We start from the raw sequence: 19,136 nt of genomic DNA, 5'->3' as shown, positions 1-19,136 counted from the left end.
GGAATGATACAATTATGCCATGTGACAAACATAACCTAAAAATTTTAAGAAATGGAACCGTTAGATTTTAATGATCAACTATTAAAATTAACAACCAAAGACGTAGTTGAATTGGGCATATTTTTTTAACTCAAGATTGTTTGATTTCTTGAATACATTCAAAGACTTTATGTACCCTTAAGCCATTAAAAATTACCAAAACTTATTTCTTTTACAGAACAACAAATATTATTCCAAGGGTACAATAAAATCACAAAATTTGAACCTAAGACATCATATTTTTACCTTTTGAACTAAAGTCATATTTGATTTTTAAAAATTTTAAAAATTATTACATAAATATTTTCACCCACATTATAATCTAATTTATTTTTTAAACAAACTAATTTATATACAATTGAAAAAGGGAATTAAATAAAAGTTTACTCGTTGTCGTTTTATTTATTTATTCGCAAAGCCTCGAGCTGCATGTCTCAACTCTTACGTTGAAGGCAAATTAAAGACAAGATTTACTAATTAAAGCATTGAAATGTTCGTCTCCAACTAAATCCACCTTTTTTTTTTTGTGATCCTAACTCCCAAGTGATCCAAACACAAATTCTTATATATACACAACAGAGTTTGGATAGATTTCTGTAATCCCAACAGCTCCAGACTGGGCATAAACAAATCTTTAATATTAAGGTGAATATTCAAAAATTTGTAGTTAATTAAATTAACAATTCCTATTTTATCATCTTAACTCAATTAAATTTTTTCGAATCGAGTGAAATTATTCGAGTTAAATTAAAAATTAAACATATCAAATTAAAATATTATTACAAGATAACTAATTTTATGTTAAAACACATAAATTTGATTTTCAAAACACAATAATAATAAAATAAGATATTTTAATGTCATAAACTTGAATAACTAATTAACTTATTTAAGTTCCAAAATTATTATTTTAATTTTTAAAATTTTAACTTTCTTTATATATTCTTTAATTTTTTAATTTTTATAATTTTAAAAATACAAATTTTGAAATTTTTATAAATATTTTGAATTTTGAAAATTATTTTGAATTATTTTGTCATTTTTGTTGAGCGAGGTCAATTTGCTCATTTTCAAAATTGACAGGGATCAAATAGATATTTACACCAATTTATTATTTGAATAATTCGAATTGTAAAATTCAAATCGGCTTGAACTCGAAACTTGAATTACTCATATTCAATTAACTAGAAATTCAATTTTTATTTTCGATATTTTTCGAATTAAATCGAGTTTTGCTGACCCTCCTCAAAACTCTCTTCATTTTAGATTAGATCCGAATCCCTTCAACTTCCTTAAATTAATCCAAATCTTAAACGACTCAACTTAGTATAATCCAAACCCAAAATGAACATGTTAACAAGAACCTAGAGGGTAAAAATGAATACTAAAATGACTAGAAAATAATACCAGAAACTACTTAAGATTCAACAACTACCGTTCAATATTACAATTAATATCATTACATGTCATTTGTCTTCTTTGCACCCCTCTGAAAGTTGCAAGGAAACAGGGCAATGGTCACTCCCATAGAAACCTGCAAATTTTCAAGATCAATGCAGGATGTCTTATGTGCCAAAAACAAAGCAAAACTCGTTAAACTAAGGTATTTAAATAATACTGAAGTTCCAATAAATTGTTTTTGGCTAAAATTCTTAAAAAAAAGCTCCCAAAATGTCATTTTCTTGAATAAGCCCCTAAACTCCATGTTATTCAGATTCAAACGCAAGTGTCCGATATGGATGTGTGAGTGTCCATCATGGGTTTGCTGAAACTTTTAAAGTTTTTTTCATTCAATTTTACCAAGGACACAAGTTCGAACCCTTGTAATGCCTCAGGCACAAGGCAGAAAAGAAGTGCTAGGCTGAGTGAAGTAAAGCACAATCCGTATATGTGTGTGTTTTTCTATGTGTCTATATATAGCATAAGATATATAATAAACTCTAACGTGGATCTATATCTATAAAACATGCAATTTTTATTGGTCAATATGCATTATTTACCTATGCTCCATGTCTGTTATTGAATACTCAAATATAGAGAGGTATATAGTTTAATACTGTCACATTTTTCCTAAAAAAAGGTATATATCTAATTTAAAAAGTGAAAAATAAAAGAAATTGAAGATACCTTCAATGAGGCGGGCCTTTTTTATGCCTATTGTCTTACAAAAAGGGAGCCTAGGCGCAGCAGGCATGCGCCTGATTAAATGGGCATCACCCGAAAGGGTTTTAGGCGCTTTGTTGTATAGTGCTAAGGTGCAAGGTGCCGGGATGCCTAGGTGTGCTTGACAACACTATTTCCATGTATTTGGAGGGTTTGAAGGATCATATCCTCATACCCTGTCCAAATACATATTGGACAAAAGTGTCGGGCAAAGCTACTTCAAGAAAAATGAAGAGTTGGAGTCACATAGTCTATACTTCTATTGTCCCCATCTAAATTAAAAGTTAGGGACTTATTTGGTTACAGGTTAAAGGTTAAAGGCTTGCACATACAAATTAAAATAGTTAGAAGCTTATTTGGGTATTGTAAAAGGATAGAACCTTACTGAGATGAAAGGGAAAAGTTCAGGGTCTTTTTTATTTTTTATTTTAGCCATTATTTTTCTATGCGTGTTAGAAAAAGAAGGCAACTCTATACTACATGATAATGGAGATATGGAATTGAAGGTTCATAGCTAGCTACCTAAAGATATTGAAGAAATGTGACCATGTGCTTGCCACTTGGCCCACACAAGCAGTCAAGCAACTCAAACTAAAAAAAATGGCTTACACTAGCTCAACGTTTGTATTGTAGCCAAAAGAAAAAAGGAAAAATTCACACCTTCTAATTCAATCCCTTTCCCATGTATTTCACATTCAGCAACTCTTTCCTTGAGCTTCTCTGAAACAATGAAATAGTCTATTCTCATTCGTTTTCCTCGATACCTGAAATAAAACCACCCATGATGCATCCCAAACAGAGATTAGTAAACTATCTCCTACAAAAATAGGTACTTAACACATTTAAATAGGTTCATAAACTCCATCCAAAAATGGTCCCAACGCCTTTGAATAATGTTAAGAAACATAGGAACAATCAATAACCACAAAATATAATATAATCATAGATATTTAAGTAGGCATAAGAACTACGTACTTCCCAATGGGGTTCCCCGACCATGAAAACCCACATTCCATGTCCTTCTCCTTGTGCAGGTATCTATACGCGTCTACTAACCTTCCCCTGAGCATAATCCACAAAATTCTTTAAAGTAGATTGAAATGAAAATCAAAGAAAAGATTATGTGATTATATCTCATTACATGCAGATAAGTGAAAGTATTAGCTCAAGCTTTTCAGGTTCGTAATCATAAGTTTCAACTTAGGTCAAATGGTCGTGTGGAGATAATATTACTGTACAGATCATGGTTTTAACTTTCAATGTGTTAACCATAGAAGAAAGGGTTTTCCAAAGAAATGACACACTCTTTCAATATTGCCCCAAAGCGCTTCCTCTCAGCTAAGGTAAATCCTGGCTGCCCACAATCCTGCGCATCATTGTGGACTATCATGTCAGTTATTCTTAGATATAGAGTACACCACAATGAACTAGTCCATATGTGGATCTTAGAGGAACTACGGCAGTTTAATGCATTCAATGTTAAGATTAAAAGTTCAAAGTTGTACATTCTTTATTGCAAGGCCTGCATCAGCAAAATTAAGTGATACTTCAACCAGCAAATTTCATTTCTAAAGTAATCCCAACCCATCAACTTCTGAACTAGATCCAATATCACTTGGTGGACCACCTAAGATGATCAATTTTGCACCACCAGTTGTGATCTAACTGCCACATGGATTTTTGTGGTTTGCCTCTATGTTACTCAAAGTCAGCTCTGAGGATTGGATACGGGTATGTGTCAAATTAGGGTATTTATATTTTGGAATATATTTGGAGGGTCCTTAGAGGATCATATGCCCACACCCATGTTCGAATATGTGTCTGATATGGGTGTTAGACATTGCTACTTCAAGCACAATGAGAATCAAAGCAACATATATTTGTCTTCTAGTTTTGATATTCATCTGTGTTGGGGATCAAGTTTAAAATGAATATATCAGCATGTAATGTGAACTAAAAAAATATCATGATAATGTTTACAAATGGTTCATATCAAATTTAACCCTCAGTGAAAAGAAAAAGAAGAAGTTGATAACCTCTTTATTTGGAGGAACATAACCATTCATCTTTGCTGCACTGAAGAATTCTGGATGACTCACATCAATATCCTCATGGCTAGATTAGAAAAGGAACTTTATAAGAACACTGTTCGTTTGTGAAAGTGATGTATTCTATGAACCTAACAAGTTTATTAGTCCACCCACCCCTTCACCACCCAAAGAACTCACCTAACATTCAAATCTCCACACCAAATAAGAGGTTTATCTGACGATTGCACAACAAACTCTAGAAGCCTTTTATCCCACTTTCTTCTCCGCTGGAAAGAATTTTCCTCATCTTTCCAACCATTGTTCGGTGCATATGTATTCAATATGCGGAGTGTCTCAAATTCAGCTAAAATAACCCGGCCATCTGGTTCATGCTTCGAAACTAACAAGGAATTTGGTAAATATATAACATCCAAAGAATTATGGAAGAACATAAGACACGAAATATCTCCTATTAATTGGTTATATAATATGGTCCCAATGTACATTCACTAGGACAACTAAAAAGGGTGTGCATATATTCATATCCACACACAAACACACAGATTACATATGGAGAGAGAATATTGAAAACTTTTTTCTCAAGTGCAGAAAAGCATAGAATAGAGGATTTTTTTTCCTTTTGAGCCTAATTCCTATGCAAAAGGTTTATAGTTTCAAATGCAGTCCTGTAGGAAAAATTTTCCCTACAGGGAATTTGAAGAATTGGTGTTTGCAAACAAATATACCTGTTCCATCAAGAGAAAAAGAAACTTTTAATGGTCGAAGACACTTCTTTACTAACAATGCAGTGCCTGCATATTTTGTGTCAGCCAGAGCCCACCAAACATGATAATTTCCAAATGGTGGACTAGAAAGAGCGCGCATCAATATCTGCATGGTTTAGAAAATTATGAGTAGATCACAAATAAACCACATGCATTACACTGATGTGAAACTGTTCTGTAACAGGCTATTTAGGCCCTTTACTTTTAAGGAAAAAACACTGCCTTTTTTGTAGCCTAGCTGAAAATGATATAACAATTTATCAGGGAGCAAAAGATAATGAAAATATGCCAAAGCATTATAAAACACTCTATGCATGCTCACATGTATGTATTACAGTGAAACCTATACTTTATAATAGGATGCAATCACATAGGATCCTCACAGGTTACACAGCATGTTTACACGCTGTAATTTGTAACTCTTGCAATTAACAAAAAACAGTGTTGTATGATTTTAAAAAAAATGTATAAAAATAATAGACTTATGCTGCTATGAAGATGATGATAAAGATTCAACAGAGTCTTTGCATTATGATTGTCAAGGACAATATAAAACACACTAGGGCAATAACCATAGAGAAGTGATGGGGCAAACACGAATTGAACAAATAGAGTTAACATTACGGTAGCATGAGAGAAAAAACTTACCTGCTTTTCTTCTCTGGAGGGGCTAGTATCATCTTTTAACTCTCCTGGCTTTTTAGGTGCACCTTTTGAACCAGCAGCTGGCATCCTTACTTCCTACCATTGACAGACTATTAGATGGTTTCTCAACAAACACAAAGAAACACAAACTGTAACACCCATAACCATAATTCAGCATAGTCATATATGAACCAATGATATAACCAATTGAAGCAATATGATTAACAACCCATATGGAACAATGTGATTAACAACAAAATACAGGAATTAACAAAGAACCTCCTAATTACCAGGTAAAACAATCTAGCACAAATAAATGAACTTTGAGAAAACAGCATTAATATCTTCAAATAGAACTCAACAAGAATCTGCCTTCTGCCCATGAAATTAATCAGATACATGATTATGTTCCTATGTTACTTGGACTCTCTTGTAGATGTCAGATAGATGCATGCATACATGCATGTATATGTTCAATTTTTCCTAGGTTAGGTTTTGCATGTATTAGGAGGATCTTTGGAAGATCATATCCCAAACTCACGTCTAAGAAATGGGAAAGACGCAAGTGTCGTACATGGAAAGTTCAAGAAAAAAGGAAGACTTGTAAAATAGTTTTGTTCACATGTTGCAACAAGAAAAAGACAGCTGCTAGGGTAGAGTACAAGCTGATTTTCAGATTGATCCAATAGGAAGTTCATAATCAGTAATCACATTGCCATTTAACTGCATTTAATCCTCTTGCAGAACAACCCTTTCGCTACCTCACAAACATTTTAAAATTGCTGAGAATGGAAACAATTAACAACAAAATAAACAAGGAGGAGGCATCATCAAATATAAAACAACTCTCCTTTAGCTCCAAATGCAGCAAAAAAGGGGGGGGGGGAAGAAGTCTGTTTCACTTAAACCAGTAAATACCCAACTCTCGCCAATAATCATCAAAGCCCCTCACAAAAACGAAAACAACAAAATATCAAGAAGGTAGGAGAAAGTAAGAGAAACAATTCACCTGTATAGCGATGACATCAGGGTCGAGATTGGAAACGAAATTGGAGAATTCGGGCCAATTGGACTTGACTCGAAGAAGCAAACTGTTAGCGTTCCATGTGAGGAACTTCAATGGCTCTTTCTTGACGTCCACTTCAGGTAGCGCATCGCCGTTTTCAGCACCATTTTTGGAAGGAGAAAGCGAGGGCTTCTTGGCAGAGCCTTCCTTCTCGATGGGTTTGAAGAATCGCTTCATCGTGTTGCTCACAGTTCAAAGTTCGTACGTTCCCAACTCTCGTTTTTTTGTCATTGAACTTGAACTGAGGAAAGAAAATTTAAAAGGTTGGATTGGAGTGGATTTATACATTACATGGGCCCTATTTGAAAATTAGATTAAGGGCCTGAGTTGTATATATAAGTTCGGTCTCCTCTCTCTGATATTCAAATACCCATCCATCCTCGTGCTGATTTTCTTTGATTATCAAGGTGACGTGGATAAATATTGCCGAGAATTTTAATTTTAAATGTAATCATGAAAAATATAAAATTTAATTTAATTTTAGTATTAATTGATGCAATTCAAAATTCATCGAAATTTTAACCAAAACGTTATAGATTATTTTGTACTGGTTTAAGACTAGAACAATATAACCTATACCTATACAACACATGCCATCATGATTACGCAAATTAACAGAGAGAGTCATATATTTAACTTTGTGTGCACATTGCCTTGTTTTTGTAGGCCTTTGGTTCTTGCCCAAAGTTGAACAGGTAGATGCTCGGATCTAACACTTGGCTATTGAGCTATTCCAGATTTTTAGGGTTATTAAATCTCATGTTTTTTAAAATTTGATGGATGAAGATGCAAAAGCTCTTATATAGGAGGAGATAAAGGTTTTCAAAATTGTCAAGTTAGTTTGTTTAATTCAATTAAATGAATTATTTAAAAACGTGATTTAATAAATTCGGCTAATTAATTAAATAAATTTACATGTGAGTAAATCTAATTTATTATTTCAGAGTGAGATTCCAATACATTGTGAAAAAAGTGGGAGGAGCGTTGATGCTGAATGAAAGAGAGTCCCTCTAAGACCTAGATGGCCTAGGCATCGAAGGCCAACCCGTTGTGGATTTGCTTGGGGTCGTTTTTGTAACTTAGATGGGCTAAATTTAGCTCAAGCATATCGAGTATTAACAGATTTGAAAGTATATTTTTATATGTTTTTAATTATGAATCATTATTTTTATAAAATTTTAAGTAAAAAATACTATATAAAATAAAATTTAAGGGAGATCAAGACAAACTCAAATATATATTAACATAAAAATCTAGTTAGGAAAGAACTATAAAATAAGAAAAGCATCTGTCTATTTGTGGTGTATTATCCGTCTATTTTTCTTTGAAATAATTTAGGTTCGAATTGTCATTATACCAAAAAACTTAACTAGTATAGTTTTCGCTTACGCTTCGTGTTGAGTTGATTATATGTTTGTATCAAGTTTCAAAGTAAAAAAATAAAATAAAAATAAAACATGCTCTAAGCCCTATACATTTTGTACAGTTGGAATTTAGTTCTTTTATTTTATTTTTAAAAATTTAGACTCTCCACTTTTTAGATTTAAATTTTTCTAGTGTGATATTTTAAAATTAAAACAAAATCACTTGGTAATCATGTAACAATAAAAACAACATTAAAAATATGAATTTTTTCTTAAAATCGCTAATTCGAACTCATCATGTTAAATATTAATTATTCAGATTGACTAATGAAATTATAAAATGGAGAGCCCAACTTATATTAAAAATAAAATAATAGATTTAATTTTAAGCAACATGGTTTAGAGTCCAAAATTAAGATTTGACCATTATCTTAAATATTAAAAGAGCATCATAAACCTAATAAAAAAAAGGAAGATACATGTTAGTTTTAAAACTTGTAGGATATATAATTATGTAATATTTTAATTGGAAAATTAAAAAATAATTAAAAAAATTATAAAAATAAAGAAGTAAAATTATGTTTAAATTAAAGTATTCAAATTAAAATTTAAATGTAAAAGAAGAAAAAGAAAAGGTATGGGTGGCCAGGTGTGAATAAAGGTATGAGGGAGTTGTGTAGATTGGATTATGAATGAGCATAGCCATAAGCCCATAACCATAGGGCTATGGTGTGGTCCGTCCTAATGGAATTCTGACGCAGGCCATGGTTTCCACAGCTCGATAAAAGATCACATAAAACTAAAATTCACGTATGTTCTATGGGAAGCGTTAATGACCAGCTATAGAAATGTAGGCGTATTAAATTCCACAACAAACTCTCCCCCCATTTCATGCCAACGAATGCTTACCTTATCTACCAATATCATCTTTCTTGCATGCTACTCTCCACTCTCCATCTAACCCTTTTAAATATCTCCATTTCTATCTTCATGAACCAACTGCTGCAATTTGTTCCATGAATGATTAGCTGTTTTTCTTTTCTTTTTTATTTCTACTACTAATAATTCCAGCACACCCACCCAATGCATATAGCTACCTAAATCAATCATACTCCACATTTTGTCCTCCACTATACGCCCAATCATCCCACGTCTAATATTTTTTTATCCAATTCTTCATGTTTACTTCTACAACTAATCAAATAATTAAGAATGATAATTCCAACACACCCACCCAATGCAAATTAATCATGCCCCACATCTTGCCCTCCACGAGACGCCCCATCATCCTACATCTAACATGCCCTTTCTCTATTTCTTCCTTATCCAATTCTATTTCACCCCCAACGGCTATTGCTGGGCTGAAAAAGACATATACATTATTTAATAAATTTCAATATTCAAAAACTTTAATGGTCGCTTTTCGGTGCCTCATCAATTTGTTTGTTTCTTTAGGACTAAAAACAATACGTTTGGATTCGGTCCCTGAATCACAGGTTTCCTTTTTCAACCTTTTTTGCTCGTCTCTTTGCCACTTTGTCCATTGTACAAAAACAACAACTATAAACATAAACCAAACCCCTCCAACAAGCGACTGCCATTTACGTCTGAGTTTTATTTTGGAGGGTCGGTTTATACTATTTTTTAAGAAAATTAATGTAAGAGGGATTTGACATTTATTTAAGTTCAAGTCTCAATTATGTGTTATTATCCAATCTCATCGTATATAGTTTTTATGTTTTATCGGATTATATTTTATTCATAAACTCTTAAAACCTAATACATTCATTCAAAAAGTGTAAAAATATTATACAAACACCGTAAACTTATTAGATAACAAATAAAATAATTATCTTTAATATGATTTAACATATATATTTATATTATATATATATTTTAGGTGAATCCAGAAGCATGCAAAGATTTTAATCCTATAAAATTATAAAATTATAAATTAATATCATCGTAAAATTATATTTTTATTCTTACAAAAAAAAACTGTTAGCTTTCCTCTATAGATTTAATATATTTAATAATTTATATCATAATTATATTCAAGAACTAATGCTGTTTTAAAAATATATTAACTATATTGATTAATTAAAAGTAAAACTTGCATGGAAAAACAATTAATCAATCAAGTCTCAACAATATGTAACCGGTTGATTAAAACAATTAAACTAATGGATTGAAAGAAAAAAAAAATGGAAAAATTAAGATGAAACAATAGAAATCAACTAAGAATTTTCAATCTTCTTCTTCTTCCGAAAAACAACCTCAGTATCGAGACCAAATGCATCAACTTTGCTCACCTCCAAAAGCTCCGATTCCTTAAACAACTCCACCAATGGTTGAACGCTATACAAATCATTGGCCGAGTACTTATCCGCCCGCCGCAGCACCGCCACGTGCAGAACACAAACCCCGCCGGGCTTCAACGTCCTTTCGATCTCCCCAACAAACTTCCACGGGTACAGCGCGTGATCGAACACGTTGGAGAACTCGAAGTCAAAGGTCTGGTTCTCGAATGGCTGTGCATGGAAATCCCCTTTCATTACAAGCGGAGGGTACGGCACCAAATCTATGCCGACCGAGTCCGACACTCCGACCAGCTTCATCGCCGCCACCTCTTGCCCGACTCTAGCTCCGATAGACAACGCCTTGGAATGGTTGGAAATGAGGTTTCTTTGCTTCAAGCTTTGGAAAAAACGGGCGAAGACCCGGATTTTCCTGTCCCAATCGCGCGTCGTCCATATCTTTCGGAGTTTTGGGTTAAGGGTTTTGTTGAGCTGACGCTCGATGTAAGCGTTGTAGGAAGAGTAACCCGGCCGTATACGGAGGCTAGCGCCGCCGTTTCCGGCTCTGGAAGGTGGGATAGTGGGGGTCTGAAGGGCGGTTCTGAGGCGGAGGAGAGGGGAGTAGGAGTGGGAGGCTAAAAAGGCTAGGAAGAAGAGGGAAAGAAAGAGAGAAAGAAGGAAAGGTTTAAGAAGGATCGGTAGCTTGGGTAAGGAGGAGGGGTTCATGGTTTGCATAAAAGAGAAGAAACAATGAAAGTGGAAGCCAAAGGAGAAGAAGAAGAAGAAAACTAAAAGAAGTATTCAGCTGATAAGGGTAAAGTTGTCAGCTGTCATGCATGGCTTCTTTTAGGGGCAAAGTGATTTTTGTTTCGGAATCTGAGTGATGGTAATCGATGAATGTCGTTCGGTTTATCTGTTTCTTCTTTTGGTCAACGTTTGGTTTAGTTAAGTGTTGATTAACATTATGGTAAAGCAGTGCATTAAGTTAGTTAATCCTCATTTCATAATTTTTTTACTTATATTCAAAATGTTTAAGATAAATAGGTAGGTAAGTCATTTTTATCAAATATTAAGTCAATTTTATCTTATTAAATAAAATGAGATATTAATAAAATTAAAATTATACCAATTATCATATCTATCTTTTATTTAAAACTATACAAAATAATATATTAATAAATAATCAATATTTACTTTTATCAAACAACATAATTATATTCCATACTTATATTTATTAATTTATCAAATATTTTTTAATATAAATAGTACATAATTTTTAACATTTAAAATTTCAATTTACAAAAATATAAAATAAATTATTTGTTTTCTCAAATATTTATTTTAAAATATAATCCTTATTATGTATGTATAAATAAAATTTTAAATATGAATTTGTGGGATAAATATAGGATGAAACTGGGCATCTTTTGGGTTATAAAAGTGGGTTAAGAAATTTCAAAATATATATTATAAATCCATTAAAATGAAAAAGCAAAATTAAAAAGTTTTGGTGAAAGTACCATAAAACTCCCTATACCATATTTTAAATTGCATTTTAACCCATTTATTAAGAAAATGAGCAAATTGTCATTTGATATTTATACGTAAAGTATAATAATAAATAATAAATTTAGTCCTCAATTTTTATAAAAAAATATTAGAATTTATAAAGAAATAATAAAAACATGGACGTTAATTTCAGGAAATATCAACCCAAACTCTCATGACTTTTCCCTGTTTTTGGGTCTTCATCAATATCCATTAATGGCGTACTCCAGACCTCGAACCAGCAACACTAACTCTAGGGATAGAGCTGCTACCACGCTATCGATTGCATGTACACCCAAAGCTTTTTCATGTTCATCACCACAACCCTTTCCCCTTATTCGACCATTCGAATTAAAGACCAACAAGATCAAGCCCACTCGTCCTCCATCGTTGATATGAGCGATCACCATATCAAGCCACGTCCGCTTCTCAACATCAATCTCAACCAACTAGCTTTTCCTGAAATCGCTTGAATTTTTGTTTTCTTTTCCATGCGTTTGTCGTACAATACAATGCAATCGTAAAATAAAAATTGTTAATTACGGCGAAAGCTTCAATAAGTGGATGTGATTGTGAAATAGTTTGATCATAAAGAAATCAACGAAGGTGGAGATATGTGAATATACTTATAGACGATAAACTCTCCCCTTTCTTGCAACGTTGAAACATTAATTTCTGTTTGTTGTTCTAAATTTTGTTCATCGATTTTACTCGTGTTCATCGAGATACAAATGCAACTGCTCATGGTCTGGCAAGATTGGGTCTTAGAACTTACTTCGTTCTGCTTTATTGAGTTATCTGCAAATGTTGGAGAAATTATTGAAGTTTTGAAGGATCCTTATTTATTTTTGGTCTAATATTTCCAAAATCTAATCCCAATTTTTTCTTTAAAATTTTCAATTTTAATGGGTGGAGATTGTTACTTTTTTGATAAAAATTTGAACTTTTTTATAACCATTTTATTATGATTTTTTTAATAATTTTTAAATTTTAAAAGGTTTAATTGAATTTTTTTAAAAAATTTGTTACTAAGGCTTTGACCATTTAGCCTTATTAATTTTAAAAGTTTCTAATTTACTTTCAATAAAAAAAAAATAGGGGCCAAATTGAATAAAGGTTTAAAAGTTGAGGACTAAATTATACCTTACATATAAAACACCAAAACAAACTTTTAACAGCACAATTATAATGGAGGAACTGTTTTGCTCATTCATCTAATGAACAGGGACTAATTTTCCTATCTTTTCAGTAGAGGGGTTAAAATGCAATCTTAGGTATAGTACAAGGGTTTTGTGATACTTTTACCAAAAGTTTTATTGGCTAGAACGGAACAAACATTCATGGTTGGTTGGACATGTGGGAGGTTTTCAAGGTCTTACATACAAAATGCGGTGACAAAATTGAATTCAACAGTTTAGCTTCACCTGATGATGACAAATCGTGAGAGCGAGCAGTTCACGAGCATGAAATAGTGGTGGGGACTGTTTTGTGGGGCTGTGGGAGGTTTAACTTTCCTTTCTTCAATCAAAGCTGCTCCTAGAATTGTGCCTCAAGCAGTGGGATCTAATTTAAAACAATTAAAAGTGACTTTAAGTCGGATCGGATTAATACTTGCAGTTAAACAATCTTTGAAAATGAAGGCAAAATCCAAACAGATTTTGTTAACGCTCAACACAAGTGTATTTACGAAATCAGAAAGAGTCCTCTTCCCAATCTCAGCTATTCAGGGCACCTTTGCTTAATCATTGTTGATACAAGCTCGAGAGCCTAATTAGATAATTTTACAACTTCGACATTCGAATTTCTAAGTTGAGAACCAAAAAGACAACTTGCTTTTTTTCAAGGAAATTAAAGATTTGAATATAAAGATACAAAGCCATGTTTTTTCACATTTCCTCTATACTTGTACATTACATATACACATATTTCAAGGATAGTTTAATTAATCTGGGATGATAAATGAGGACAAACCTGCACATAATCTAGACAAAGCCACAGTTTTAATCATGTTGGATTTGGCTGCATCAAGCAATGGATCTGACTGAAGTGCTTTGTCAAAGCAGAACTTGGCTTCTTCCCAATGACCCTCAGCAACAAATACAAGACCGAGATTATTAAATGCCGGAGCGTATCCCGGCTGGAGTTCAAGCGACTTCGTAAACATTGCCTTGGCACGATCATATTGCTTTCGTTGTCGGTAGAGATTCCCAAGGTTGGAAAATATTGCATGTGCTTGTTCAGTTGTTGCCAATGAAAGTGCTCGCTTGTATACGCATTCGGCTTGGGATGTCTCCTCGGATAATTGGAGTGAGATGCCTGGGAAAATATATGCTTACAACTGAATTTCAATCTTTAACTGTTTTATTTCAAGGATGGTTAAAGGAAATTACATACCTAGGTTCGACCAAGCAAAGCTGCTGCATTTCCGGAATCGAACCACCGCAGCCTTAAGGTACTTCTGCGCCATTTTAAAATGCTGAGAACAGAGACTGTCGAGGCCCAGCTGGTTCCATTGCACAGCATCATCTGGGTCTTCAGCGGTTGCCTGGTTAATTCCGCGGGATGATTGAAATGAAAATATCAATGGATGAAAAGCATTTCTAAGAGTAAATCAGGCCAATACATGTACAATACAGATACCTGCTATAAAGTTTTAAATCTGTCAATTACACAATAACTGTGTTAATTGGACTCGGTTGCGAGTTTCAAATACAGATATGTTAGGTTTTTCTTTCATTTTTTTCCCCTAAGGTTTTTCATGCATCTCTATACCCTGTCAAGATACATGTCAGTTACGGATGTCAGACTCCACTCCTCTTTGCTAAACAAAACAATCATTTCCTTACATGATCATAGTTTCAATGACCGGAGACAAACTCAAATATTGAAAAAGCAAGAAAGCACGTGATATTCTTTAGTAAGATACATCTCAAATTTCAACCACTAATTTTGGGATAACCGTATTCTTCAATTTCATTTTCCAGTCTCTTTTGGACGAAATATCAAGAACCTTTGTAAGATGTACACTACATCAGCAGTCTTAAAAGTACTCAACATCGCACACAAATATTATTTACACAATTGATTCACACTCTCTTTGGTTACATCTTTTAAATGGGAATATATGTAAGAAATATTTAGATGGTTGAACCATCAGACAACCCATCTTAACCATTTATAGAAAAAGGTTAACAATTAAATTTGTAGAAAAGATCAAATGAGAATCTCACCTGCTTTAAACTGAAGATAGCACGCTCTTCAACTTCGACCAACTCATTTTGATCTGTCTCAAAGGCTGCCACAATCTCATGCTGTGCCTTGTGAACCATGGCCAGTCCAGCCCATGCAATAGTAGGCTCAATTGGCACAGAATCTCCTTCTCTTAGTACTGATGCCATTTCATTGCCTGCCCAAGAAAGCTGTTCACTAGGATCTTGTGACCTTTCAACATCCTTGATCCGATGGACTGCAACGGCATATCGAGTAGACATGCAATTTGGTTCCAGTTTTGCAGCCTATTTAACAATAAACAAAAGCAATAATAAATTAAAACTTGCCCAAGACCACAGAAAGCAAGCATTAGTAAATTAATTGTGATTTTTCCATTATATGCAGACAGTATCAATGAGCCATTAGCACCTTCTCCAAGCATTTGCTGGAACTACGATGGTCACCGATCAAATAATATGCATTAGCTAGATTTGCCCATGTATGTGCTGCTTTTGGATCAGATTTTACTGCAGCTAACAAACACTCCCTCGCAACATTGATAGCTGCAAACTGATCCCCAGAAGCTCCTTCACTGGCATTTGCACCAGCACCTGAAAAGATAAAAGAATGAGCTTAAGCAACTTACTTTTAGCCTGTATATCTCATTTGCCAATTACAGTCACAAATAATTGAACACATACATTGCTGCATTTGACAGTTGTTCCAAACAACAACGCGAGAACACTAGGGAAACAAGAATTTAGACTCATCACAAGCCTACCTGCAACAATTGAACCATGTTTACAAAGAAGAATTGCAGCATAGTTCATTAAAGCCGCTGGATGGTTTTGATCTTTAACAATCAAATCTTGGAAATACTTAGCTGAAAGCTCCAAGTTTCCACTAGAAACATAGATCATCTGAGTTAGAAGGTAGATGACATGCATTGAAAACATAATCATATTAATGCATCAATGAATGTACGACTTGAATGCAGATTCATAATATCACAGTAAAACAATAGAAGAAAATATTCAGATGGTCATTAGCCATGGCTTGAGGTTCATGTGACCGTTCTAAGCTATATGTTTAATGAATTTATCAAGTACATACACATTCTCAGATATAACCACAATTAATTGAAGGGGAATTGTGAGTCTTGGAAACGAGTTATCTGACATGCGTATTGTTAAACTTTTCAAAGTTTTTTTTTATATATTTGGAGAATCCTTAGATGTCATATCCCCATATCCATGCAACAGACACAATGTTGAACATGGGTACTTTAAGAAAAATGAAGATTAGAAGCAACATTGCTTCGCATGAAGCACACATTGAAGACATGAAGCTCTTCTATTCTCGATAAAATTTAATACTAGCTAAGATCATTGACATGACCATCGTGAATAATGACAACTAGAAAAAGGTTAGACATATGAACTAATTCAGCAATACCTGTAGCCAATATGCAGGACAAATGAAAGGAAAGAAAAAGAACAGACCAGAAATGGATGAAAAAGATCAAGAAACAAAGAATCATGAGCATTTTACAATCCAACCATATGCGTATTAAAATTTTTAATAGAGTCCATATTTGATTTTCTTAGGTAGAAGACTGCTCAAAGTTATCCTCTCTTACCCTCACTTGAGATTTTATTATTGCTTTCCCATTTCTGACGAATTCTACAAGGCATGATAGCAAAGTTTGAAATAAAACCCAAAAGCCTAAAGAACACATAGTGCCATATTGAGAAAACCTTACCTCTGGAGATAAGCAATCCCAAGGTTTCCAAGGCAATCATAGTCATCAGGAGCAAGAGCCAGTAAAGACGACAAAACTGTGATAGCAGTCTATACCAAAATTAAACTCCACATCAGACCAAGTAATGAGGAAAATACTATTCAACCAAATGATAATTTCATAGTTATACCTGCAGTCGACCAGTTTTGAGAAGCATCAAGCCAAGGGTGTTCCATACACCTGCTTGTCTAATATCAGACTGCATTGACTCCTTCAATTTGGAAAGGATCTCATCGAGCTCTTCAGGTTCAAGCTCTTTGTCCAAAACGTTATCTCCTGAATTCTCTAGGAGAAGACACTGCAAATTTATCAATGCTAGATTAGAAACCATATAAATTTATGACAATATTCACTCTATCATGCTAGAAATGAGTCAAGAGAAAATGAAATTAATTTACAACTGCACCTGTGCGTGGTGAATTTGTACAAAGGAAAGCAACTCTGGCCGTGCAATCTCTGCCTCACAGCGCAGCAATATCTCTGCAGCTTTCTCATATGCCGAAATTGCCTTTAAAAAGAGGGAAAAAGGGGTATTGACTGAAATAGACGTACTGTATATTCATGAAGCTATGGTGTCTGATAAGTCAGATAAGTTCCATACCTTTTGAGGTTGACTGAGCCTTTGATACATTAGACCAAGAATAAAATGAGCATGAGCATTTTTTGGCATCTTCCTTGCAACATGTACCAAGCCCTAAAAGAACATGCAATGATTGTTAAGTAACAAACAAGCTGCAGTGTGTCAGTTTATGAATTTACTGAGTACCAAGAATATTATAACAAAAATCAAGATATCCATATAATTACTCAAACCCTTTCGCTGGCCCCTCTCAACAACATAGCTATGAAACGCTAACAGTAGCATAAAAGGGCGGAAATTATTCAAAATCCCACAAAATCAAGGAAAAGTGAAGAAGCAACTGTAGAAAGAAACAAGTCCATGGAATTAATGCTCTCCCTCCTAACCCTACACTGTTTCTCAGTTTGAGATAGTGCAAAACATATAAGAGATGATACAGCACACTCAATTTGATATCCATCGACTATAGCACCAAGCTTACAACTACATGGAGAATGGGACTAACAGTTTTAAGGCTGCTGACTTTTTCCTCACGAGACGAGGAAGCCCCTTGACTAGGCTGATCCCCATCTGCATCCACTCCACAGTCGAGTAAAGCATCAGCCTTACTTACTCTCGAACGACATTTCTTGTTTAACTTTTTAACTGCGCCTTCTATGGCATCACCGTCTTTGGAAATTAAGGTACTTTTCTCCTGACTGCTTTCATCGTTAGTTAGCCTACATCATGTAAATTGTAATAATGTTCAAACATCACCTCAACTTCTTAACTCAGAAAACACAAAACACAGTCCTTTTAAGCATACAATGATTTCATCAGAGATGTTAAAGCAAGGGTTTCAGGGTTTTTGTTTTTGAAGCAGTTTAAAACCCAAGCTTCATCAAGAAAAAGCCAAAATTAAATTAAATTGCTCTAAACTCGGCCATTTCCAGAAAATAAATAAAATGGAATTAAATATAAGGAATAAAGAAACCCAGAAAGCTCAATAATTATTCAATAATTACAGAAAACACAGAACGAATCCGAGCAAAAGGAGTAGGAACCTGGAAAGGTCGGGAGCAGGGAGAAGTAGAGAATCGTGGTCGTCGGATTCAGGAGGGTTGACGTTAAGGTCAGCCAAAACGACGACTTTGGGAGGCGGAAGAAGTGTCTTGGAGCTGTCAACGCCGCCTGCGGCGGCATCCACTTCGGGCTTTATGGAAACTTGAGGCGGCGGTTCCGACATTTCGGGTTCCATTTCAGGTAAAAACGCGAAAACACCGCAGTTCAGTACAGAATAGTGAAAGACCCCAAGAAGAAAAAGAGAAGAAAAATGGTGGATTGCGAAAAAGAGGAAGGCAGCAAAAAAAGACGAAGGCTTTATATATTTTTTGGTTGGGTTGTTAGGTTTATTTGACTTGCTTTTCTGGAAGGAGGGTCAGTAAATGGGCTTGATTCAGCTTTACCAGGCTCCAGACTGCCTTCTATTACAATCCATCTTCATAATTTTTCTATTTGTAATAAACTGAAATTGTAAGTGTCGAAAATTTTTATTTTATAATTGATGAATTTATATTAAAACATTATTTGGTAAATTAGCATTTATAGGTAAGGAATATAATCATATTG

General features: G+C 34.0%; 3 protein-coding genes across 4 annotated transcripts; all 3 read right to left on the bottom strand.

The window, feature by feature from the left end:
* Positions 1–1,336: 1,336 nt before the first annotated feature.
* On the bottom strand, positions 1,337–6,983 carry LOC105764771 (DNA-(apurinic or apyrimidinic site) endonuclease). Its single transcript, XM_012583523.2, has 9 exons — positions 6,672–6,983; positions 5,666–5,758; positions 4,979–5,123; positions 4,431–4,632; positions 4,239–4,317; positions 3,507–3,568; positions 3,178–3,264; positions 2,863–2,966; positions 1,337–1,573 (listed from the first exon to the last, which is right to left on the bottom strand). The coding sequence occupies exons 1-9, from the start codon at positions 6,903–6,905 to the stop codon at positions 1,506–1,508; spliced, it is 1,074 nt and encodes a 357-aa protein (XP_012438977.1). The 5' UTR covers positions 6,906–6,983; the 3' UTR covers positions 1,337–1,505.
* A 3,179-nt stretch (positions 6,984–10,162) lies between these two features.
* LOC105764769 (uncharacterized) lies at positions 10,163–11,279 on the bottom strand. The gene has a single exon (XM_012583522.2). It carries the CDS (start codon positions 11,122–11,124, stop codon positions 10,330–10,332), a length of 795 nt encoding a protein of 264 aa, XP_012438976.1. The 5' UTR covers positions 11,125–11,279; the 3' UTR covers positions 10,163–10,329.
* A 1,841-nt stretch (positions 11,280–13,120) lies between these two features.
* LOC105764768 (probable UDP-N-acetylglucosamine--peptide N-acetylglucosaminyltransferase SPINDLY) lies at positions 13,121–18,876 on the bottom strand. 2 transcript variants are annotated; one of them, XM_052625604.1, is made up of 12 exons: positions 18,572–18,876; positions 18,034–18,247; positions 17,550–17,642; positions 17,355–17,456; positions 17,079–17,246; positions 16,910–16,998; positions 15,929–16,050; positions 15,577–15,758; positions 15,168–15,452; positions 14,332–14,482; positions 13,909–14,253; positions 13,121–13,500 (listed from the first exon to the last, which is right to left on the bottom strand). In XM_052625604.1, the coding sequence occupies exons 1-12, from the start codon at positions 18,763–18,765 to the stop codon at positions 13,487–13,489; spliced, it is 1,959 nt and encodes a 652-aa protein (XP_052481564.1). In that variant the 5' UTR covers positions 18,766–18,876; the 3' UTR covers positions 13,121–13,486. The 2 variants fall into 2 exon arrangements, with proteins under 2 accessions (XP_052481564.1, XP_012438975.1); XM_012583521.2 differs by lacking the exon at positions 13,121–13,500 and having other exon boundaries at positions 13,747–14,253.
* Between the last annotated feature and the right edge of the window lie 260 nt (positions 18,877–19,136).

The sequence above is a fragment of the Gossypium raimondii genome, chromosome 12 (genome assembly GCF_025698545.1).
Source record: "Gossypium raimondii isolate GPD5lz chromosome 12, ASM2569854v1, whole genome shotgun sequence".
Taxonomy (NCBI): Eukaryota; Viridiplantae; Streptophyta; class Magnoliopsida; order Malvales; family Malvaceae; genus Gossypium; species Gossypium raimondii.
Note: the sequence above shows the minus strand (reverse complement) of the source record. Positions and strands in the feature narration are given on the sequence as shown.